We start from the raw sequence: 26,106 nt of genomic DNA, 5'->3' as shown, positions 1-26,106 counted from the left end.
TTGTCAAAACTAAGATTAGCATGCATAATTCAAGCATCCACTGAAACAGGTCAGTTTTCTATTGTACATCTTTAGCTTTTTTATTACTATATGTCTCGTTTTCTCTGTCTTGATTTGAGGAAATTGGCTCCAACTCTGACCCCCACCCTAATGGATTTGACAAAATTACGCCATTTCTTTTTGGTATGGATTTAGTGATCTACTAAGAATGTTGTTGCAAAGCATGAACTGGATTATTTTTATTCTCGTTTAAATCAAAATGCTTGATTTTATAACATTTTCCTCAAATGACACGTGTACAGCCCACCCCAAATATTTGACAACTTTTTCTATAGGCTCTTACATTTTCAATGCAATTAAAATATTGTAGTTTTTTTTCTATTTTATCCACCATCCCAAATTCTGGCTCCCAGAATAAATATATAAATTCGTATCTGAGTGTCTCGATGCACCGTAAACCAGGTCGTTAATACTGGAGTCCAACTTTTAGGAGTAATGAAACATACATTACGATATGCTAATCTTTACTTTTTGGCAGCGGATTTATACACTGATATAAAATACATTTTTATAACGTTAATTTACAACCCTTGGCCAAAGTCGCATTTGCGCTTTTATGTCACTCATTAAGTGTTTCACAAGCTTCGGGCGCAATTTGTTTTATGTGACAAAAAGCTCTTTTAGCATTTGAAAAAAATTACAAAATCAAATGAAGAGACGATGAATTGTCAAGTGGTTTTAAGTGGATGGAGGCCGTGGTGAAGACACATTAGGTACGACGGACTTTTTCGCATGAGGGATGATGAGTTACCTTCAGAATCCAAGTACTTGCCCATTGTAGATAAATTGAAAGAAGAGCTCTGACAAGTTGTGGCAAAAAATATACTGGAAAAATATATTTGTATTAATAGTAAAAAAGAGCTATTACGTTTTCTCTAAAAGAATAAGTCAATTTGGAAGACAAATTCTTTCTATTTTGTCTTTGTGGGTGTTTTGTATTAAAATTCGTATTTACTTTTAAACTCTTTCATTTCCTCATCCAGAGACATATTTTAAGATTTTGACTAACCTCCCCAAAATGTTGTTCTAGTGAGCAGATTGAAAGAAAAACCATCCCTACTGCTGCTTAACTGCATACCCCAGTTTTGCAAAAAAAAAATTGAATTTAAAACTAAAGAATAGATTAAAATACAAAGCTAATTAAAATTAAAGAAAAAGGTTTAAAGCAAATAAATACTTTAAAATCTCACCCTATTAAAAGTAAATGAATAAATCATTTTTTGTAATTAAATGAGCAGCTGTAACTTGTCTTTAGTATGTCTGAACCTAGACTTAGATATGGTAAGCCATTTTATAGAGTGACTTAGGTAAATGTTAGCCACGATATCTGCAGATAAAAAATAATTGCAATTATGCCGTTAATGACAAGCTTGCTACTTGTCCCTGTAAAAAAAAAAACACTCAGCAAATGAAACGTCGACTCGACGTCTTAAGCAATGGCTCAAGAGGATCTTCATCCATCCATCCATGCAATTAATTCCTCCAAAAATAATTGCTGATAGTCTTTAAAGTATGTTTTCAGTTTTTAAAGAAGGTTCATTAAAACCTATAGCATCTTTTAAATTCTAATTCCCCCCCCCCCAACAGCTTGGAGCTTGGATCCATTTTTTTCTACAGGCATTCATTAATCGTACAAGATAATTTAGCAATATCAAACAGTTCGTGGTAACGAACTGTAATAAGGAGCGACCCGGCTCAATAGTAAACGAAACTCTAAAAAACGGAATTTCGATGCTAAAAGATATATCAAAAGAATCGGATTTTTATGCTTATTTCAAATATATAAGTTTTATCAAATTTAGTCTTTGTCATCAAAAGTTACGAGCCTGAGAAAATTTGCCTTATTTTGGAAAATAGAGGGAAACACCCCCTAAAAGTCATAGGATTGTAACGAAAATCACACCATCACATTCAGCATATCAGAGAACCCTATAGAAAAAATTTCAAGGTCCAATCTACAAAAATGTGGGATTTCGTATTTTTTGCCAGAAGACTAATCACGGGTGCGTGTTTATTTGTTTGTTTGTTTTTTTTTTCTTTTCCCCAGGGGTCATCGTATTGACCAAGTGGTCCTAGAGTGTTGCAAGAGGGCTCATTCTAACGGAAATGAAAGTTTCTAGTGCCCTTTTTAAGTGACCGAAAAAATTGGAGGGCACCTAGGCCCCCTCCCACGCTCATTTTTTCCCAAAGTCAACGGATCAAAATTTTGAGATAGCCATTTTGTTCCGCATAGTCGAAAACCATAAAACTATGTCTTTGGGGATGACTTACCCCCCACAGTCCCTGGAGGAGGGGCTGCAAGTTACTAACTTTGACCAATGTTTACATACAGTAATGGTTATTGGGAACTGTACCGACGTTTTCAGGGGGATTTTTTTATTTGGGTGTGGGGTTCAGGGGAGGGGGCTATATGGGAGGATTTTTCCTTGGAGGAATATTTCATGGGGGAAGAGAAATTCAATGAAAAGGGCGCAGGATTTTCTAGCATTACTATTAAAAAAAGAAACAATGAAAATATAAACATGAAAAAGTTTTTTCAATTGAAAGCAAGGAGAAGCATTAAAACTTAAAACGAACAGAGATTATTACGCATATGAGGGGTTCTAAAAATACTTTAGCATAAAGAGCGAGGTATTTAGAAGGAGATAAATACTTCGCTTTTTATGCTAAATTATTTTTAGTAATTTCAAATATTTATTCTACGGCCTTTCTGATTCAGGGGTCATTCTTAAAGAATTGGGACAAAACTTAAGATTTAGTGTGAAGAGCGAGGTATTAACGAGGGGACAAACTCCCTCATATATATAATCAAAAATATAAGAATATAAAAGTTTGTTACGTAAGTTAATTCTTAAGTTACGTATATTTTTTACTAATAAAAACGTTCGTTAAAAATTAAAAGTTCTAGTTGCCTTTGTAAGTAACCGAAAAAATTGGAGGGCAACTAGGGCTCCTTCCCCACCCCTTATTTCTCAAAATCGTCTGATCAAAACTAAGAGAAAGCCATTTAGCCAAAAAAAGAATTAATAGCAAATTCCATTTTAATAATTTATGTACGGAGAGCCAAAATCAGACATGCATTAATTCAAAAACTTTCAGAAATTAAATAAAAAAAACAAGTTTTTTGAAATGAAAGTAAGGAGCGACATTAAAACTTAAAACGAACAGAAATTACTCCTTATATGAAAGGGGCTTTTCCTCCTCGACACCCCGCTCCTTGCGCTAAAGGTTGGCTCTTTCTCGCAACTCTACTTTTTAAAACAATAAAAAACTTTAGCGTAAAGAGCGGGGTGTCGAGGAGGAAAAGCCCCTTTCATATAAGGAGTAATTTCTGTTCGTTTTAAGTTTTAATGTCGCTCCTTACTTTCGTTTCAAAAAACTTGTTTTTTCTATTTTTAACTCTAGGAGTGTAGTCTCGTCAAGTGGTTGCAGGGAAAAACTGCAAAATCCAAAAAAACTACTCTTTTAAATTTTGCATATTTGTATTCATCAAGGACAATTAAGCATATTTTACAGGACATTTATTTTCGTTTTAAAAAAATACTCCAGTTAAAATTTGAAAAAAAAATGACTAACTCAAATCATAGATAGTCATTGACCGTAAAAAGAGGCTTAGTAACACAAACTACAAGGGTGTGTCAACCCTTCACGAGGGTCAAGAGAACAATTGAAAAATGTTTAAATGCTAGTTCTTTTTAACCTTTTGGTATTTAGATTTATTCATATTTGTTAATGCTTCGGTCAAATACTACAAGTTTTTGAAAATTTCAGAGAAGATTCAAGTTGGTTTTGACTTGTCAAACCCGACTACACTTCAAATAAGTGTGTTTTTAAATAGAGGAACTTAGAAATCTTACTGTTTTTCAGGATGTATTCCATATTTTATGCAAAATGTTTCATGCTTGGGGCTTTATTATTTAAAGTTTAAAGACTTCAAATTTAAAGTTTAAAGGTTGTTTTCTTGTCTTCTAAGGTGCATCGGCTTTTGTGGGAAAAACTACCGTGTTTTTTTTTTACATAAGACGCTCAACTTGGGAATCAGGAATACAATATTTAAGCTCAAATATCCAACCTTTTACTACTAGTAGGGAATACTAATTCTAAGCTAATATAGAATTTTCGTTAAAATCAGGGCACATTTTCCTGGGTTATTTGAAACCTAAGAAAATTGAACAAAGTTGATGTATGAGGATGGATATGGTTACTACCCTCCTTTCTCAATCACAGGATTACTCCTACTGTGTTTCTGTCATGACGCTCTTTCCCCGTCCCACCATTCAACGTGTTCATTAGTGGAGCCTTAAATGAGCTGGTAGCGTAAAGTAAGTAATCGTAGTAGTTACAAGTGAGTAGTAATAAGTAAGCGGCTACAGTTAGTTGAAAGACAAAATATTACGCTCACTTTAATTATGAAATCCATATCCTTACTGAAATCCATTCACTTGACAACTAAACCAAAAAGTTGACATCAAACTGGAAATTACATACATCACTTAAGATCGTTGGACATAAACCCATCTGATTAAGTTCTCACACCTTGTATTTCCAGAATAGTACTAATGGTACCTGGACAAAATATGTTTTCTTGATACCTGGAATTTATTAGAACGCAAGCGCTTTCTATACTCTGGTGTAAGTTGTGTTAGAAAGGACTTTCCCCTCTAAACAGGTAAGCAACGGCCATAGGGAAACAAAGGGGAAATATAGCACTGGTGTCACGTCTATATCACGTCTTAAACATGACAAAGTTTTTACTATGTAAACACTCAAAAAAATTATTAACAAAATAGAAACTTGAAGCAATGTATATTTAGTATGATAGATTGAATATCATTCAAACGTAAAAAATGAAAAAATAACCCCTCTCCCCCCAAAAAATATCACATGTGTACATCTGTTTTCTAAAGCATTACACTGGTGGTGGTTTTCCGGTGTTAACTGTTTTAATTTCTCCTTTTATTTCTTATCGTATCAAACAGTTCGTATTAACGAACTCTAAGTAGAAGCGACGGCCTAATGGCCAGAACTTTAAAAAACGGAACTTTGATAATAATAATAATAATAATAATAATAATAATAATAATAATAATAATAATAATAATAATAATAATAGATGCAACAAAAGCATTCGCTTTCTATGCTGATTAAAAAAAAATATATATAGAATTCATTAACTTTAATGTTACCCGTCATAAGTTAGCAGCCTGAGAGAAATTTCATGCTTTTCGAAAAAGGGGAAAACACCCCCAGGAATTCATGAATCTTAATCAGATTCAGTATATCAGAGAATATCGGACCCTTTGAGAGACCAAAATATTGCAGGACAACTAGCCCCCCTCCTATGTCCCATACCCCCTTAATTTATCCGATCATAATTTTAAGATAGTCATTTTGTTCAGCATAGGTGAAAGGTCAAATAATCATGCCTCTGAGGACGACACGGCCCCCACAGCCCCAGGGGAAATGGTTGTAAGTTATTAAATTTACCTATTGTTGACATATAGTATTTGTTATTGGGAATTAAACATGGATTTTCTTAGGAGGAATTTTCCGCGGGGGAGGGGATCGGATCTTCCACAGAAACAATTTCCCACGGGAAGAGAAGCCACCAGGGATGAATTTTCAAGGGGGAATTGAAAAAAATTTTCAAGGGGGAATTTCAAGGGGGAAAAATGTATTTCTCATAATTCCTAAACGAAATTCTTTTCATTTGTATTACTTTCTCTTTGCCAACTCCGTTTTGCATGTCGAGAGATTCCGGAAAAATTGTCTTGGGGAATTTTTTCAGGGATTTTTCCATGGGGGGGGGGGTTACTCTGCGAGAACAATTCTCCATGGTGGAATTTTGCATTGGGGAAACTCTTCATGGGTTACGGGAGAATTTCCAGGAAAATTTTTCACCGAGTGGGATTTCCAGCATGATTTGAAAAACGACTAAAAATTAAGTTAAAAAACCAAGTCTTTTTTTTCAAATGAAAGCAGAATAAGGAGCATTTTCTAGTTGAAATGGTCCGCAGGAAATTTCCTTGGAAGGATTCTTAGCGGGGATAGAAATATCCGCGGGAGGGTGATTTTACAGGGGATAAATTTTCCATAGAAGAATTTTTGTAGGGAGAATTTTCTTTGGAAAGGGGAGGCAGATTTCCCAACTTTACTTGAGAAACAAAGAGAAACTAAATAAAAAATGTCTTTGCAACTGGAAGTTAGGGACATAATAAAAACTTAAAACAAGCAAAAATTATTCCTTATACGAGGGCGATACCCCTTTCTCCCAGCTTCGCTCTTTGCGCTTTCTTTTCGCTTAAATTGTTTGGTTATATCTGTTCTTTTCAAGTTTTGATGTTGCGCATTACTTTCAGTTCAAAAAAAAACTTGTTTTTTTTTTATTTTCGCAAAGAAAGCTCCGAAATGCGGAGCCACAATTTTTGTGCCTGTAGTAGTATATATAAGGAATGTTAAATGTGATGTTGAACTAGATCAAAAGACGCTCTGAGTAGTGAGGCCTTTTTGGATTCCATGGGACCCTATCCCTTTGAATCATGATCGCGGCACTCTTTTCATAAGTTCCTTCTAGATGCAAGTGTCTGTTGCGTAATAGGGAGCTTTTTTTTAAGATGCAGGTATCATTAATGTTCTTCAAGACGTAAATGCTTGTTACGTAATAGGGAGCACTTCCTTCAAAATGCAGGTGCTTGTTCCGTAATAAGAATTGTTTTGTTACGTAATAGGGAATGTGTTTTCTTTGGCTGTTATGTTAATTGCTTAAAACCCTACGAGGCCAGATGGGAAAAAACTTCAAGGCCCGTGTTCAGGATCCACTAGTCAAGTGGGGAACTCCCGCTTGTAACTGAGAATGACGTGATCTCACGTGACTTGTTAGAGCTCAGACCCCGCTAATCAAATGGTAAACCCCCGTTTGTAAGTGAGGACGTTGCACAAGTGGGTGTTACGTAATGACAACGCACATGTGGATGTTACATAATGACGGTGCACATATGGGTGTTACGCAATGACGGAACATTTGCCAGTGTTATGCAATGACAACACACATGTCGTTGTTATGTAATGACAGCCCACACATGGGTGTTAGATAATACTTTTTTACAAGCCATTTTTTTCTTCAAGGCATTTTTGCCCTCAAGGCCCCTTTTTAAGGCTCTGTTCTTCTACAAGATGTTTCTTTTTAGATTTCTTTTTCTTCACGATTTTTTTCTACAGGATGTTTTCTTCAAGATTTTCTTTTTTTAAGACATTTTTTCTTCAAGACATTTTCTTCAAGATTTTTTTCTCAAGGAGCCTTTACATTTCGTTATAAAATGCTTTTCTCTGCTGTAGGAATTGAAAGTAAGACAAGAGATTTCCCTGGCGGATTGCTGCCTTAGACACCTGGACCAGCAACCATTCCTAATATTAGTAATCGGAAAACACTTTTTAGTAGAAATGATTCAATAAAGCTATGGATTACAAGTTTCCAATCACTGGAATAATTCACAAGCGGGGAGAAAATCAATTACTGAAAACTGGTTGCATTTGACACCCACCTGTTTGTATATCTTTTTTAATACCTTTACGTATCTTTTTTAAAGACCATCTGTATATTTTAAAGATCTTTGATAAGTGCAACCATGGCCACGCCCACACAATCTTCCTCATCCTGTTTGAAATATGTGATTTAGGATGTTTAGTTGAGTTGTTTCGTAGTATAGATTACCTGTGTTAGCTTTGGTAGTGTTTCAAAAATTATTTTGGAAGAAATTATTTATTTCTGCTCTTTTGTGGTTTAGCTAGCCTGTGTTAGCTTTCTTAGTTTCCAAATGTAATTTGGAAGTTTTTGTTTGACACGGGAAGACTTAGGATATTTAGTTATGCTGTTTTGTGGTTTAGCGACTCTGTGTCAAAGTTGATGATGTTTCCAATGGTATTTTGGGAATTTTCGTTTGAAACATATGATTTAGGATATTTTGTTGTGCTGTCTTGTGGTTTAGCTAGTCTGTTTTAGCGTTAGTGTTAGTGTTCCAAGTGAATTTTGGAAGTTTCTCGTTTGAACCATAACATTTAGGATGTTTAGTTATACTCTTTCGTCGTTCGGCTTGTCTACGTTACTGTTGTTGGTGTTTTCAACTACATTTTGGAAGTTTTGGTTTAAAATATATGACTTAGGATGTATACTTGACCTGTTTCGTACTTTAGATTGTCAGTTTTGGCTTTGTTCGTACATTCAAGTATATTTTGGAAATTCTTCGTTTGAAACGTGACATTTAACATGTTTAGTCGTGCTTCTTCGTGTTTTACATTGTCTGTGTTGGTGTTGTTGTTTTTCTTTAAGTATATTTTGGAATTTTTATCCAGAAACGTATAACCTAGCCTCCACATGGTAGGTTAGGTAAGGTTACATGGCACGTCATCTAGCCTAACCTGGTCTAAGCTACCATGTGTGGGTTAGGTTCTGCATCTCAGTAGAAAAATTTTCAAAATGCACTTTAAAAAACGAACAACAATAACAAAGACGAGCTTATCCACGGAAGAGCACAAGTGAACACTCTAAATCTTAAGTTTCAAACGCAGAACTTCCATAATACATTTGGAAGCACCAACAAACCTAACACTGACAATCTAAACCACGCAACAGGTCAAGTGAACATCCTAAATCATATGTTCAAAACGAAAACTTGCAAAACTTGAACACCATCAAGCTAACACAGATAAACTAAACCACGAAACAGCAAAACTAAACAACATCTTCCAAAATACTCTTTGAAATACAAACAAAGCTAACACAGACAAGTTAAACTGTGAAACAACAGAACTAAACATCCTAAATCATATGTTTTAAACAAAAATTTACCAAAATACACTTGGAAACACCGAAAAAGCAAACAGTAAACAGACTAAATCATGACAGAGCACCACAAATTACTCTAAATTATATGTTTCAAAGGAAAAACTTCCAAAATACAGTTGAAACACAAACACAGCTAACACAGACAAGCTAAACCACGAAATAGCACAACAAAACATCTTAAATCATATGTTTCAAACAAAAAACTTTCAAAATACACTTGAAAATACCAAGAATTCCAAAACAGACAAGCTAAACCACGAAGCAGCAAAGCTAAACGTCCCAAATCATATGTTTTACACGAAAAGCTTTTAAAATGCCCATGGAAAAAACAAAAAAGCCAAAGCTGAGAAGCTAGACCACAATACAGCACAAGCAGACATCCTAAATCATACGTTTCAAACATAAAACTTCCAAAATACACTTTGAAGCACCAATAAAACTAACAAAGACAAGCTAAAACACGAAACAGCAGAACTAAACAAATTCTTCCAAAATGCTCTTTGAGACATCAACAAAGCTAATACAGACAACCTAATCCACGAAAGAGCATAACTAAACATCCTAAATCTTATGTTTCATATTAAGGACTTCCAAAATACACTTGGAAACACTAAGAAAGCTAACGCAGATAAACTAAACCACGAAACAGCAGAACTAAACAACTTCTTCCAAAATAATATTTAAAACACTATTAAAGCTAAAACAGACAAGCTCAACCACAAAACACAAAACTAAACAACTTCTTCCAAAATACTCTTTGAATCACTAACAGACTTAACACAGACAAGCTAAACAACGAAACAACACAACTAAACATCCTAAATCTTACGTTTCGAACGAGAAACTTCCAAAATACGCTTGGAAACACTAACAACGTGAAAATAGACAAGCTGAACCACGGGAAAGCAATGCTGAACATTCTAAATTTTATGTTTAAAACGACAAACTTCCAAAAACACACTTGGAAATACCATCAAACCAAACGCTGACAAGCTATAGCACGAAAGAGTATAACTAACCAACTTCTTCCAAAATACTCTTTGAAACACCAACAAAGCTAACCTAGGCAAGCTAAATCACGAAAGAGCACAACTGAACATCCTAGTTATACTTTTTATTCTGCTTGGGTAGTGATATTTTTGGTAAAAAAAAGTCGAACAACTCTGGTTGAAACAATAGAATGAGAAAAGAAACAAAGCAATTCCACCTTGGTATTTATATTTCAGGAAAAAAGTCAAATTACCCTATTTGGAACATAAGAACGAGAAAAAAATAAGCAATTTTGCTTTGTTATTGTTATTTTATAAAAAAAAAAAGTCAAAAACGCTGGTTGAAACAGTGCAATGAGAAAAGAAACAAAGCAATTCCACTTTGGTATTACTATTTTTCAGGAAAAAGGCAAACAAGGCCGGTTTAAACAAAAGAATGAAAAAAAAAGAATAGAGCAATCCCGCTTTGGTATTGCTATTTTTGGGGAAAGTCGAACAACTCTGGTTGGAACAAAAGAATGAGAAAAAAACAAAGCAATTCCGGAGTCAGATTTGGAACTGGGATCGGAATAGGCATTGTTGGACCTGGAACCAGTTTAAACTGGGTTGGAAGCTAGCAGAAAAAGAATGAAACAGTTCGTGGTAACGAACTGTAGTAAGGAGCGACCCGGCTCAATAATAAACGAAACTCTAAAAAATGGCATTTTGATGCTAGGAGATACATCAAAAGAATCGGATTTTTATGCTCATTTTGAATATATAAGTTTCATCAAATTTAGTCTTTGTCATCAAAAGTTACGAGCCTGAGAAAATTTTGCTCCACCTCCGTGGAAAAATCTTCCCTCTTCACAGATTTATTCTCTAGACAATATCCTGGTGAAAATTTGCCCAAGAAAATTTCTCTTAGCATCTTCAAAATTGAGTCGGCAAACAGAAAGCAAGACAAAAGAAGAATTTCGTATAGGAATTCTGACAAATTTTACCTGAAAATTCACCCCCTGGATACTTCCCTCCCTATGAAAAATTATCCCCATCGAAAATCTCACCATCAAAAATTTGCCCCTCCCCCCACCCAAAAAATCTATACATACTTCCTAATAACAAATACTATACGTAAACAATGGGCAAATATTGTAACTTAAACACCTTTCCCGAGGGGCTATGGGAGGGTATAATATCTCCAAAGGAACAGTTATTGGTCTTTCAACCATGCTGAACAAAATGATTATCTCAAAATTTTGATTGGACAGTTTTGAGAAAAAATGGTGCGTGGGAGGGGTTCTAGTTGCCCTCCAATATTTTTAGTCACTTAATAGGGCCAATAGAACTTTTAAATTCCATTCGAATGAGCTCTCTCTCGATATTCTAGGACCACTGGGTCGATACGATCACCCCATGAAAAAATAAAACAAACAAACACGCATCCGTGATCTTTCTTCTGACAAAAAATACAAAATTCCACATTTTTGCAGATAGGAGCTTGAAACCTCTTTAGCAGGGCTCTGTGATATGCTGAATATAATGGTATGATTCTCATTAAAATTCCATAGCCTTTAGGGCGCGTTTCCCCCTTTTTTCCATTAGGCTTCATTAGGCTAAATAAATGTATAAATTCTTGAACGTTAATAATTCCTGATGATTGTCGTAAATAAATGGACCGGCTTATGATCGTACAGAAGAAGCACACAGATGCATAATAATAACATCTGGAAATATTTACTTTAGCTAATTCATTGGACATACCGCCGGTGTACAATGAAGCCCTTGTAATTCAAAATTTCCAATTCCTCCATGAGAACGGAAGATTTTCACAAAACTGAACATAAACATACATTGCATAGTGTTTTCAAGACCAAAAAATTTGGGCTCAAGATAGTCATAGCAACAACACAGTATTTCTAATGAAATAAAAGAAGGAAATAGAAACATAAATAAATGAAATTATCCCTTTTCTGGGTGATTTCTTTCATTACTTGAAAAAAGTGCTTGCGCTAATCCGTTCAAATAAGCCCTCTCCTGACACTCTGCAGCCATTGCCTTAACACAAACACCTCTAAGGGAAAATGGAAACAGAAAATTGTTACCCATACAAAAACGCATGCTTCCTTATTTTTCCAGATAGCAGCAGTAGACCTCCAGTTAAGGGTGTGCAGTAGGGATGTCGGTTGGAGAAGGAATGAAGGAGGGAATATTCCCCCTACCTATTTTGAATAAAGCCATTGTTTCAGGGGGGAGGAAGGTATCTTCATTGGCTAAAACCGAAAAAAACTAAGATTATTTTTCTTTCTGGAAAAATTATTTTTCTTTCGATCTGCAACCATTTTCAAGGGGTTTGAGCCCATTCTTAGAATTCAAAGATTAAATCACTATTCAGTTAAACCTGAATATTGAATATAACTTACTACCAGTGACCTATTTTTATGTGTTATAAACTTTAAGGTTGCTATGAACCGAGGTTCGTTATTTAATTAATTTCAGCTACTGCTGCGATTATGATCACAATGATTCCTGGGCTATCAAACATATCTAGAAGCTGATTGCAAAAATACTTTAAACTGATATCGGATGAAATATGGATCAAAATTTATGTTGTGAATTTATAAAATGTTTCAAGATAATTCTAGTCAAAGTAGATTAACACGGTTCTTAATTCAATTTTTTTTTTTAAATATTCCGTGCAGAAATTATTCCACATATGAGGAGATCTGCTTCCTCCTCAAGGCTTCACTCTTCGCGTTAAAGTTTCTTGTACCTTAAAAAGTATCTTATTCTTGTTAAACGGCCCTTGTGATTCAGAAGTCGTTCTCAAAGAATTGGGACAAAAAGTCAAACTTTAACGCAAAGAGCAAGGTATTTAGGAGGAAGTAACTCCTCTCATATATAGATTAATTTCCGTCTGTTATAAGTTTTAAAGTTGCTCCTTGCTTTTGGTTGAATATTTTTTCATTTCTATTCGTTTTTCAAATAATGCTGTGAAATCCGGTTCCCCCTCCAAGGAAAATTTCCTCCTTCAAACAAATCCTCCATAAAGAGTTACTCCCATGCAAAATCCCCCCTCCCCCCTAGATAAATCCCCCCGGACAATTCTATCCCCGCTAAAAATCCCCCTTGGAAGATTTAAATAGAAAAACAAAGTAAGACAAATGAAAAGAATTTTGTTGAGGAATTCTGGCAAATTCCCAGATTTAAAATTTTCTTGGAAAATTTCAGTCCTTTAAGCCTACCTCCCCATGGAAATTTCTCTCTGTGTAAAATACCCCCCCCCCCCGAATCAGGAAATTCACCACCTACCCCGCGAAAAATGTCTTTATGCTTCCAAATACCAAATACTATACGTAAATCATGGACAAATTTCACAACTTATAGCCCTTCTCCTATGAGTTTTGAGGGTTTAAGTATTCCCAAAGTCATAGTTATTGAACTTTACAACTATGCTGAACATAATAGCTATCTCAAAATTTTGATGTCACTTAAAAAGGGCATTAGAAATTTTAATTTTGGTTAGAATGGGTCCCCTCCTCATATTCTAAGAATATTTATCTTATACCGTCACCCCAGGAAAAAAAGAAATAAATATACATCTGCGATGTTTGTTCTGGTAAAAAAAAAATCTATAAAATCCACATTTTCAAAGATGAGAACTTGAAATTTCTACAGTGAGGCTCTCTGATATGCTGAATCTGATGGTACGATTTTCGTTAGGATTTCTTGACTTTTTATGGGTGTTTTTCCCCTTTTTCATAAATTAAGCAAATTGTCTTGGGTTCGTAGGTTTAGACTGTTAACAGTAAACTTAATGAATCTTATATATTTAGAATCCCCATAAAAGCCAATTCTTTGATATACCTATTGATAGTACAATTCCGTTTTTTAGAGTTTCTGTTTGTATTAAGCCGAGTCGCTCCTTACTAACAGTTAGTTACCACAAAGTGTTTGAAACTATGGTCAAGGGTCCTAGAAAATAACCTTACAACCCTTTTTTGCTATTTTATGATAGAGTTTGGCTCTATTTTTTCTTTACTTGTGATGGATTTCAGCCCTAGAAAATGCTAAAAACTGAGGTTGCATGCTGAATATGATAAAAGTTGAAAACAAACTTTGATCGCACATAAAAGTTCGCAATGCTTGCGATACAGTTTCACCAAAATGGTGACATTTTTTTTTTTTGAATTTTAAGAGAATTTTCTTATGGAGTCCTGATAGCAAGAAGTAGACGGACGAATTCATTGACTTATATTAAAACTTAGCAAGAAACTTTCTTTTGAGGATATTGTAGGAGGCATGTGTTTTGTAAGGTGTGCACTGCTCTTTCCCAGTCTCCAGCTAGACCTACGGATTTCTATGCGGAAGTCATATAGCGATTGTGAATTTTACATTTATTAAGAAGTGAGAATAATAAGAAGATCCAGTTTAAAGTTGAGAAAACCCACAATATTGGTTTTTGAGAGGCAAGTCCTCGAATTTCGATGAATGAATTTTACAAGATATTTTGGTTACTTCAGAGATATCAAAGATGCGCTTGACTAACTTTAATTTGTCCAGTAAATGTTAAAAATTAATGCATTTTTAAATCTAGAGTGTTGAAAATTCAGAATATGATAAAACTAATCAATAAATCTAAGTGTCTCAAAATAATATAATACCGCTTTACTTGTGTTTTGGTGCAACGGGTGCCTGTTCATCTTTTAGGTATATTTTATCTAAAATTTTTACCTATATTTTTAAAATAATATATATTTAAAATGTATTTTATAAAAATTAAATTTAAAATTTCATTTAATATATTTAAATTATATAATTAAAATTTTTATATATTTAATATATATTTAAAATTTAAAATATAATATATATTTAATTATAATATAATATATATTTAATATATATTTAAAAATTTTTACCTATATTTTTCTTTTAGGATATACATCTTTTAGTAAATTATTAAAGAAAAAACACACAAAATTACGAATCTGGGCTTAATAGTCCATTAAGTTCTGCCACAATTACGAAGAGTAACTTCACAAGTATTGGAGGAATATTGCTCCATCTTACCGCCAAGAAAACAACTCAGGCCTGTTAAAAAACATAAACTAACAAGAGCTAACAGCTCATATGGCACCTGTGACGAGGCGAGAAGAGCTGAGAGCCAAGAGATCATATGGTATGAGCTTGACAAAATTCAATGAATCAATAGATTGATTTAAAAAGGAAAATAAGAGGCTTAATGCCGGTCAGGATTTAAAATAAGAGCTCTGAGTCACGATGTCCTTCTAAATATCAAAATTCATTCAGATCCGATCACCCACTCGTAAGTTATAAATACCTGATTTGTTCTAATTTTTCCTCTCCTTTTAGCCCCAGATGGTCGAATCTGGGGAAACGACTTTATCAAGTCAAATTGTGCAGCTCCCTGACACGCCAACCAATGTTAATCGTCCTAGCACGTCCAGAAGCACCAAACTCGCCAAATCACTGAACCCTCCCCCCAACTCCCCCAAAGAGAGCGAGTCCAGTACGATTCTGTCAATCACGTATCAAGGACATTTGTTTATTCTATCCACCAAGCTTCATCCCGATTCCTCCACTCCAAGTGTTTTTCCAAGATTTTCCCCTCCAACTCCCCCCAATGTCAAAAGATCTGGTTGGGATTTGAAGTAAGAGCTCTGAGACCGGAATTCCTTCTAAAAATCCAATTTCATTAAGATCCGATCATCTATTCGTAAGATAGAAATATCCCAATTTTCACATTTTACAAGAATTCCATTTTCCCCCTCCAACTCCCCCCAATGTCACAAGATCTGGTAGGAATTTAAAATTAGAACTTCAAAGCACACGATCCTTCTAAATATCAAATTTCATTAAGATCTGGTCACCCTTTCGTAAGTTACAAATACCTCAATTTTCAAAATTACCAACCCCCCCCAATTCCACCAAAGAGAGCAGATCCGGTCCGGTTATGTCACTCACGTATCTTAGACAGGTTTCTATTCTTCCCATCCAGTTTTATCCTGATCTCACTGCTTTAAGTATTTTCTAAGATTTCCGGTCCCCCCAACTGCCCCCCCCAATTACGCTTGATCCGGTTTAGATTTAAAATAAGAGATCTGAGTTACAAGGTCCTTCTAAATATGAAGTTTCATGAAGATCCGATCACTCCTTCGTAAGTTAAAAATACGTCATTTTTTCTTATTTTTCAGAATTAGCCCCCCCCCAATAGAGTGGATCCGTTCCAATTATGTAAATCACGTATGTAAGACTTCGGCTCTTATTTTCCCCACCAATTTTCATCCCGATCCCTCCAATCTAAGCGTTTTCCATGATTTTAGGTTCCCCACCCCAAACATCCATCAACGTCACCAGATCCGGTCAGGATTTAAAATAAGAGCTTTGAGACACGATATCCTTCTAAATATCAAATTTCATTGAGATCCGATCACCCGTTCGTAAGTTAAAAATACCTCATTTTTTTCTAATTTTTCAGAATTAACCCCTCCCCCAACTACCCCAAAGAGAGCGGATCCGTTCCACTTATGTCAATCATCTATCTAGGACTTGTGCTTATTTTTCCCACCAAGTTTCATCCCGATCCCTCCACTCTAAGTGTTTTCCAAGTTTTAGGTTTCCCCTCCCCAACTCCCCCCCCCAATGTCACCAGATCCGGTCGGGTTTAAAATAATAGCTCTGAGACACGATATCCTTCTAAATATCAAATTTCATTGAGATCCGATCAGCCGTTCGTAAGTTAAAAATACCTCATTTTTTCTAATTTTTCAGAATTACCCCCCCCCCCCCCCCAAACTACCCCAAAGAGACCGGATCCGTTCCGGTTATGTCAATCATGTATCTAGGACTTGTGCTTAATATTCCCACCAAGTTTCATCCCGATCCCTCCACTCTAAGTTTTTTCCAAGTTTTAGGTTTCCCCCTCCCAACTCCCCCCCAATGTCACCAGATCTGGTCGGGATTTAAAATAAGAGCTCTAAGACACCATATCCTTCTAAATATCAAATTTCATTGAGATCCGATCACCAGTTAGTAAGTTAAAAATACCTCATTTTTTTAATTTTTCAGAATTACCCCCCCCCCCAACCACCCCAAAGAGAGTGGATCCGTCCCGGTTATGTCAATCATGTATCTAGGATTTGTGCTTATTTTTCCCACCAAGTTTCATCCCGATCCCTCCGCTCTAAGTGTTTTCCAAGATTTTTGGTTTCCCCCTCCCATATCTTCCCAATATCACCAGATCGGGTCGGGATTTAAAATAATAGCTCTGAGACACGATATCCTTCCAAACATCAAATTTCATTAAGATCTGATCAACAGTTCGTAAGTTAAAAATACTTCATTTTTTCTATTTTTTCCGAATTAACCGGCCCCCCACTCCCCCCAGATGGTCAAATTGGGAAAACGACTATTTCTAATTTAAGCTGGTCCCGTCCCTGATACGCCTGCCAAATTTCATCGTCCTAGCTTACCTGGAAGTGCCTAAAGTAGCAAAACCGGGACCGACAGACCGACAGAATTGGCGATTGCTACATGTCACTTGGTTAATACCAAGTGCCATAAAAACCAACATATGCAATTAAGTTTTCATGCAGCATCTCCAGTGCAGAGGGTGTTTAAAAAAAATTAAGTTTTAGCCGTTGAAGTCAATAGCCCTTTGACTCAAAGTGCCCATTGAAGTACGAAAAGTAGTTTGACCTACTTAAACAGAACAGGAATTAGGCAAATTCAAGTTCTAGAATCTAAGAAAAATATATAGAAGGCTAGCCTGAATTAGCCTAGAGTATTTATTCCTGATTAATGATACGATTTTCACCTTCTATGTTATTTTCATTGGAAATTTCCCCCAGGGCCTTAAGGATTAATTTTTTCTTTTGATGACTCCTAAGCTCTCTGTCGTGTATTAATGAACGACTTTTGAAAAATATAATTAGTTCCTCAATCATTTCCATTGCATAGTTCAAAGAAAATTTCAATTAAAAATGGCAAAATCATGTTTTATCGGGTCAGTTGAAATATATTTGACACGGCTGCTGAGCCATTATGATGGAAAAACATGCACCAAAAAAAACGCACTAGCAATAAATGCAGCTCTGTAAACCGGATGTCCGAGTTAAAATATAAAACAGCAATACGATGTTAAGTGCCGTAAGTTTTTATGGCACTTGGTGTTTACCAAGTGACATATAGCGATTGCAAATTCTGTCGGTCTGTCTGTCCCGGTTTTGCTAGTTTAGGCACTTCCACATAAGCTAGGACGATGAAATTTGGTAGGCGTATCAGGGACCAGACCAAATTAAATTAAAATAGTCGTTTCCTCAAATCGACCATCTGGGGAGAATTGGGGGGGGGGGGTGGCGGTTAATTCGGAAAAATTAGAAAAATGAGATATTTTTTGCTTACGAACGGGTGATCGGATCTTAATGAAATTTTGTATTTAGAAGGATATCGTGTCTCACAGCTCTTACTTTGAATCCCAACCGGATCCGGTGACGTAGGGGGGGGGAGTTGGAGGGGAAACCTAAAATCTTGGAAAATGCATAGAGTGGAGGGTTTGGGATGAAACCTGGTGGGAAAATTAAGCACAAGTCCTAGATACGTGATTGATATAAACGGGATGGATCTGCTCTCTTTGAGGGAGTTGGGGGGAGGGTTAATTCAGAAATATTAGAAAAAATAAGGTATTTTTAACTTACGAAGGAGTGATTGGATCTTAATGAAATTTCATATTTAGAAGGACCTCGTAACTCAGATCTTTTATTTTAAATCCCGACCGGATCCAATATCATTGGGGGGGGAGCGGAAAATCTTGTAAAACGCTTAGAGTGGAGATATCAGGATGAAACTTGGTGGGAAGAATAAGCACCAGTCCAAGATACGTGAATGACATAATCGGACCGGATCCGCTCTCTTTGGGGGAGTTGGGGGGATTAGGGAAAATTAGAAAAAAATGAGGTATTTGTAACTTACGAACAGGTGATCAGATCTTAATGAAATTTAATATTTAGAAGGATCTAGTGCTTCAGAAATCTTACTCTAAATCCCGACCAGATCCAGTGACATTGTGGGGCAGTTGGAGGGGGAAACCGGAAATCTTGGAAAACGTGAAAATTGAGGTATCTTTATCTTACGAATGGGTAACCGGATCATAATGAAACTTGATATATAGTAAGATCTTATGTCCCAGATGCTCCATTTTCAATTCGAATTAGATCCAGGGACATAGGGGGATGGAGGGGGAAACAGAAATCTTGGAAACCGGAAATCTTGGGAAACGCTTAGTGTGGAGAGACCGGGATGAAATTTGATGGGAAGAATAAGCGCAAGTTCTAGGTACGTGATTGACATAGTTGGACTGGATCCTCTCTCTTTGGAGGAGTTGGGGGGATTTCCAGTGCTTTGGCGAGTTTGGAGCTTCTGCACATGCAAGGACGATGAAAATTGGTAGCTCTGTCAGGGACATGTACAAATTGACTTGAAAACAGTCGTTTTCCCGATTCGACCATCTGGGGGGGCTGGAGGGAGAGGAAAACTTGAAAAGATGAGGTATTTTTAACTTACGAGTGGGTGATCAGACCTTAATCAAATTTGATATTTGGAAGGATCTCGTGTCTCAACGCTCTTATTATAAATTCCGGCCATATCCGGTGATATTGGGGGAGTTGCAGGGGGAAACCTGAAATCTTGGGAAACGCTTAGAGTGGAGACACTGGGATGAAACTTGGTGGGAAGAATAAGCACAAGTCCTAGATATGTGATTGACATAACCAGACTGAATCTGCTCCCTTTGGGGGAGTTGGGGAGGGGTTTTAATTCGGAAAAATTAGAAAAATTTTGGTATTTTTAACGTAAGAACGGGTGGCCAGGTCTTAATAAAATTTAATATTTAGAAGCAACCCATGTCTCAGAGCTCTTTTTTAAATCCTGACACGATCTGGTGACATTGGAGGGAGTTGGAGGGGGAAACCGGAAATCTTGGAAAACGCTTAGAGTGGAGAGATCGGGATGAAACTTAGTTGGTAGAATTAGCATATATTGTAGATATGTGATTGACGTAACCGGACTGGATCCACTCTCTTTGGGGGAGTTAGGGGCGTCCAATGCTTTGGCGAGTTCGGTGCTTCTGGACGTGCTAGGACGATGAAAATTGGTAAGCGTGTCAGGGACCTGCACAAATTGACTTGATAAAGTCGTTTTCCCCGATTCGACCATCTGGGGGATGAAGGGAGACGAAAAATTAGAAAAAAATGAGATATTTTTCACTCCCGTTTTCATTAAGAAAATTATTCATTAAGATCGGAATAATTTTCTGAATAATTTCATGAATAATTTTCATGGAATGGTCTTCATTAAGACCATTCCATTCATTAAGATCGGATCTTAATGAATCTCGATGTTTAGAAGGACCTCGTGTCTCAGAGCTCTTATTTTAAATACCGACCGGCATTAAGCCTCTGATTTTCCTTTGAATCAATCTATTGACTCGTTAAAATTTGGCTAGAGCTCATGCCATATGAGCTCTTGGCTCTTCTGACCTCTTCACAAGTGCCATATGAGCTCTTAGCTCTTATTTTTCTTTTTTCCTTTTATTTCTCAGTAAGATATTTATTTCTGTCTATTTTTTATTCACTTTATTTCTCCATACCCCCCCCTTTTTTTATCTTATATGCTTTTTTTTTATGAAATCAAATACCCTCTAAAAATTATACAGGCTTTTTATACCTTTTACTTTCCGTTTTGCTCCTTTTCTGCCTTATATCCTGTCTTTACATCCTATTCAATGTATGTTTAAATTACTATTCTTAATTACTGACATAAAGTCAGTTAAATACAGCTATTTCTTTTCAATTACAATTAATTGTATGACGGACCATAGAGTCATGTTGTGAGTTTAATTCAGCTACAATGATTATTAATTATGATAATCTATGATTTTTATTTTTTTAAATATTTTTTTTATATAAATGATCTCTGTATCAATGAGAAGAAGACAGATGACTCTCCTATAGTTCAGTGGTAAAAAGAGTGCTTTGATCTCATTATTTTGTGCCTAGCTAAGGGCATTATTCCGTAAGGAAATGCAGTTTCTGGAAAGACAATTAGCTCCACTTTTTTAAATCTGATGTGTCCTCATGTTTAAAAATCGAAGCAATAAGCCAGTAAAAAGAACAAAAAATTAAATTTTACCTGATTGGCTGTGCTGTGTGAAATTCTAAGGCAGTTTAAAGAACAACAAGTTCCCGAGTCACGATCTTTTTTCTACCACTAATCCCTCTGTTTCTTGGTATCTGATCTCTGAAGGAAGATTCGAAATTTTTTAAACTATCATGCCTGTAAATAAAGAGGCTAGAGAAATAAATTTGAAAAGGCCTTCCTATAACTTAATCCGGACTGTAGGTTTGTTCCTAGAAATTAGGTTTACTCAACGCTGCAATTTTTCAAGTTCATGACATGTTATTGTTATACGCTTTATCATCTTTTTTTAGAAGGGGAAGACTAATCCCTAGTTTAGGGGGATTTATTTTATGACTATAAATCTATGTCAGTCCTATACCTTGATCCTAAAAAAAAAAAAAAAAAAAAAAAAAAAGACAATGAAGTCAGTTAGTTAGCATATAAGTGGCCTATTTTAAGATAAAGCTGTGTCTAAGTTTGAATATTCGTTAGACCTTATCTCTTTTCCTTTTTAGGGGAGGGGGGAGTCCCAGACTCCTAACCAAAATATAAACCTCGTACGATGCTAAGTAGGATCGGTATCGTATCAGCTTTGGGTCAAAACAGAAACAACGACAATTAAAAAACGGAACAAAAACAGTAAAAAAGCACAAAATCCGTTTTAGTTTTTTCGTTCCCCCCCCCCCAGAAAGTAGAAACGATCTGTTTTTTACTTTAAAACGGTTGTTTTAACATAGATTACTGTTGTTGTTTTTTTCAGTTTTATTGGGTTTATGAGACAAAAAGACCACATAAATTAGAATTTATTAGAACATTTATTATTTATTATAATTTTATTTTATTTAATTTATTTATTATTATTATTTATAATTTATTAGGAACATTCGAACTTCAAGTGGCATTGTGTTCATTCATAAACAGTGCTTTCACATAAAGTACTCAGCAATGCTAAATGTGCTCTCATCGAGCGCTAAATTTACGTGCACTGAGAGATACATGCACGCAATTTTACTTAGCATAAAATTAGTCACTCAAAAGTTCTACCAAAACATAATTATTTTTTCCTGTTTTTCGCCCGCAATATAAATATCAAAGAGTAGCAAAAACTTTACTACTTTCATTTCAGTTCTGAAATGAGATACATCAGAGCACGCGGAAATTGAAGTTTCCTTTTGCGTCATAGCAATAGCTTCAGTTGATGCTACAGCATAAATACTGAAGAAGGCAGAGTCAAGAAGAAAGGTGTGCGACAAATGTGTCCCAAAAATCGTCAACTCTGAGTATAGGAATTTTCGCTATTGTATAATATTTATACTGTGTTTTCGCCTCTCGCATTATAAAACAGAACTCTTCTTGGATGGTCTGATAATATCTGCTGCTACGTGGACAATGCTAAAGTTGCTTATTTTATTCGCATTTTGTCATTAAGAGTTCCACTACAGCCCAGCCGTGTCGAGGAATTTACAAAATGAGCTTTCTTTTTGATCAGGCTATTCTCGCGATTCATTTTTGGTAGACTGTGCCTGAGTATGAGTGACGTCAATAGGGGAAAATGTGGAGTTCAATTAAATTTTAGAGAGTTCTTCTCTTCTTTTCTGCTCGGAAATGATTTGCTGTAGATTCGAGATGACTTTGACTTTATTGAATATAAACAAACAAATAAAACACTATTCCAGGGATTGATCAATGATCCCTAGGGCCTAAATGTAGCCCCTGGAGAACGTCGAGGATTCATATGAGATTGACGAGTTGACTCTCTGTCTATATGGCTGATTTTTTCATTAATTACAGGGTCAAAAAAGTCAGCTCTTGTGAAGAACATCATATCAAACTTAGGACTGGTAAAACAAAATCTCTTGAGCTAAACAGCTAATAGTTTCATCATGATTGATTCAATCACAACGCTAGTATTCAGAGAGTGACAAAGTCACTGTGATTCCTTGATCAGTTGCCAGATCAGCAGTGTTCTGTTTGAACGGGTGAAGAACCTCAGTGACAGCTTCAAAGATGGATAGCTCATTGTTGCGAAGTTCGAGCTCACTAATGTTAATGTCATGAAAATTTTTGGTTCAGTAAGTCAAGCTGCTGCTCTTTTCGGGCAAATCCATCTCTATCATGGCGAGACTACTGTTCCATCAGTATAAAAATAAGATATATTTCAAAAAAGCGGCTATCGCAAGCCCAAAAGGGCCGAATCCGCACTTTAGTGTCAGTACAAAATTATTAAATTGCAATCAATAAAAAGTCAAACGATAAAACTCGTAAAGTTAAAAACAGGGAAAACAAAATTAAACAAAAGTCTATCTAGCAAGCATTACAAGGTTCATAATTGCTAAATAAACAATGAAACTCAAAGATAAAAGTAGAGTAAAAAGGGTGGGGGGTTATTGATTTAAAATTTCAACTATGTGAGGGATGAACGTCCTTCTATATCTTTTAGTGGAAACTCTTATTGGGGCAAGAAGGAGGATTTTTCTTGAAACAATACGTGAGGGGCGAGTTTGCAGGGTAAATGATCACTAGGGAAAAGAGAAGTAGTACGAGGGTCAAGCATGACAATGTGAGCAAAACACAAGGAAATTTGTGCTCTCCTTTAATTAAGGTTGACTGGATTTGCTTTTCGAAGAAGGGAAATGTAAGGCACTTTACCCTCATTGAAGATAGTTCTTAGGCACCTTTTTTGAACTGCCTCTATTCTGTCTGACAATTCACTAGAGATGCCAGGATGCCAAACAGGACAAGCGTATAAAAGCTTCACCCTAATACCTTTAGATTTCACAGTAGAACATGTGTAGCAGCATCGATAGTAAATTGCGCATAGCAGCTTTGGTTTCTTCAACATTCCCTTCAACGCACGCTGAAAGTTTCAGATGAATACCATCAACTGCTCCTGAAGCATTTCTGATGCGTCCTCTTGACTTCCTATGTCTCAACTTAACTCCATTTAGTTTTAATGTGTCCCATATGTCTTACCTTAATATCCTTAGCTTTAATGGCAGTACAAGTAGCCTAAGGTTTAGTGGCAGCAGTAATTATAAAAGTAACAGTAGTAGTAGGTATGAGTAGAAGCAGTAGCATTAGGATGAAAATATTTTCTTGTGGTTAGTTCAACAACCCTCATATGAAATACTTTTGAACTTGTAATTGAAACTTGTTAGATAAATTTATAAACTTGTATATGGTTACGGCTTAAGGATTATTTATGGATTGTGGCTGTGAGTTAGTATTCAGCACTACTATCATCTGAGTCGTGCATTGAAATATTCGGATTACTTGCAAATCACTGGATTACTAGCCCCACTCAAAGATAAGTTATTATTTATTCTCATTGCATTCATTTAGCCAGTGTGGATCATTTCATAATTGTGCTTATTAAGAACTTCTCTGTGGATATACCTCTTTCACTTAATTGTTTTTGGACTGATGCCGAGCCATGAGTGAAATTTGCTTATCATGGACAATTGGAATACCAGTACGCTTTATTATTGCCCAGTTTTGAATTTTGCTCAGCACAATCTCGATGAGGGGTTGGACCATCAGTCTATTGTGAAATACGCTAGTGATTTTTTCCCGTATGAAGATTCTCTTGGAGCTAAGAAACTTTTATATAGCAATTGCTTCCCAGATGAGCCTATACTTCGTCGTTCGGGATCCAGTGCTAAGAATAGTTCATTGTCAGACATTATCGCTACTCTTTCTCGCTGCTCTGCAGAAAATATTGATATTCCAGAGTTCGTGATCAAATCCCCCTCTGAAGTCCCTAGCATTCCGGCGTCAGCTTATTCTATCCTTACCGCCAAAGTCAACCAGTGCCTTGATCAGTTAAAATCGCTTGCTCACCTCAATAGTCCAACAACGTCTATTAATAGTTCTTTGGTCTCAGATAGTAAGGGTACCAATCACAAACCCTCGTACGCCGTTGTTCTTAAATATCCGCCTCCAGAACTAAGAGACCCCGTTTCTCGCAAGAAAAAGCTTGATTCTTTCGCCGGACATGACGGTATTGCGTCGGTAAAGTCCGATCCGGTAAGGAAAAGATGGGTTGTTGTTACGCGGGATAAAGTTTCCGCCAATTCTCTTGCCGCATCTGCTGTTGCGAGCTATCCAAATATTCTTGCTAAAGTGATTGATCGCCAACCTCTTGGAGTAATTAGGGGACTTCCCGATAGTGTTTCTAGCAGTATACTTATCTCCGCTATTCCTGGTCTTGTTGAGGCCAGCCAGATCGGCTCTTCTCATACATTCCATTTAGAGTTCCTTGATTCCGCTGCACTAAAATCTGCCATCGCTACAGGTCTGCGCTTCGGTTACGAGTCTTTTAAAATATCGGAATACAAAGAATTGCCCAGACGGTGTCTTAGATGCCAAAGTATCCATCATTCGTTAGCTCACTGCCCATGTGCCCCGAATGAGATGAAGTGCTCTAAATGTTCTGGATGCCATTCCAATACTAAAGACAATCCTTGCTTAGAGGCTCCGAAATGTGCCAACTGCGGCGAAGCTCATGTTTCCTATAGTATGAATTGCCCAGTGATAAAACGCGCTCTGAACTCTGCTCCAAAATGAACCAAGCCACTATTTTAAGTTTTGCTTCTCTTAATATTAACGGCACAAAAGACAAAGACTTGTTAATTAATGAATTATTAGTCCATGACATAGTGTTCTTGCAAGAACATCTTTTGACCAAATCAAACGTTTCTAGCCTGAAGCGATCTTCTGTCCACCATTTCTTTTCGCAAGAGGCCAAGAAAACTAGAGGCCACCCTTCCGGTGGCCTAGCAATTTTTTTCCGTTCCCCATCAAAGCCCTCTGTGATTCATTGTGATGATAACATCTTAGCGATTCAATGTGACAGTACCGCCTTTATAAACGTTTACTCACCTTGCGATCGACGTTCTATAGCATCGTTCACATCTTTCGCTAAATGTTGCTCCAGTTTAAAGTCTCTACTCGAAAGTCTACGTTTGAAAGACCTAAATTGGGTTTTAGCTGGTGACCTTAACTGTGACATTCTTGGTACCTCCGATAGATCAATCCTCT

The 26,106-nt window shown here is 36.2% G+C and overlaps 1 protein-coding gene across 2 annotated transcripts in view; it reads right to left on the bottom strand.

Moving 5' to 3' along the window:
* LOC136026348 (chaoptin-like) overlaps nt 1–26,106 on the bottom strand; it is a 125,198-nt gene that overhangs the window by 85,594 nt on the left and 13,498 nt on the right. The window contains exon 2 of one of the 2 annotated variants that reach the window (XM_065702861.1): nt 21,079–21,222. Coding sequence is in view for 1 of the 2 variants with exons in the window: in XM_065702860.1 (XP_065558932.1) it covers nt 4,463–4,498 (36 nt within the window). In the remaining variant the exon portion in view is untranslated. Of the gene's footprint in view, nt 1–4,462; nt 4,625–21,078; nt 21,223–26,106 lie in introns of those variants that run through there. The other variant, XM_065702860.1, reaches the window with a different exon arrangement.

Source organism: Artemia franciscana, chromosome 4, assembly GCF_032884065.1.
Source record: "Artemia franciscana chromosome 4, ASM3288406v1, whole genome shotgun sequence".
Classification (NCBI taxonomy): Eukaryota; Metazoa; Arthropoda; class Branchiopoda; order Anostraca; family Artemiidae; genus Artemia; species Artemia franciscana.
This window is presented reverse-complemented; position numbering and strand designations above follow the sequence as displayed.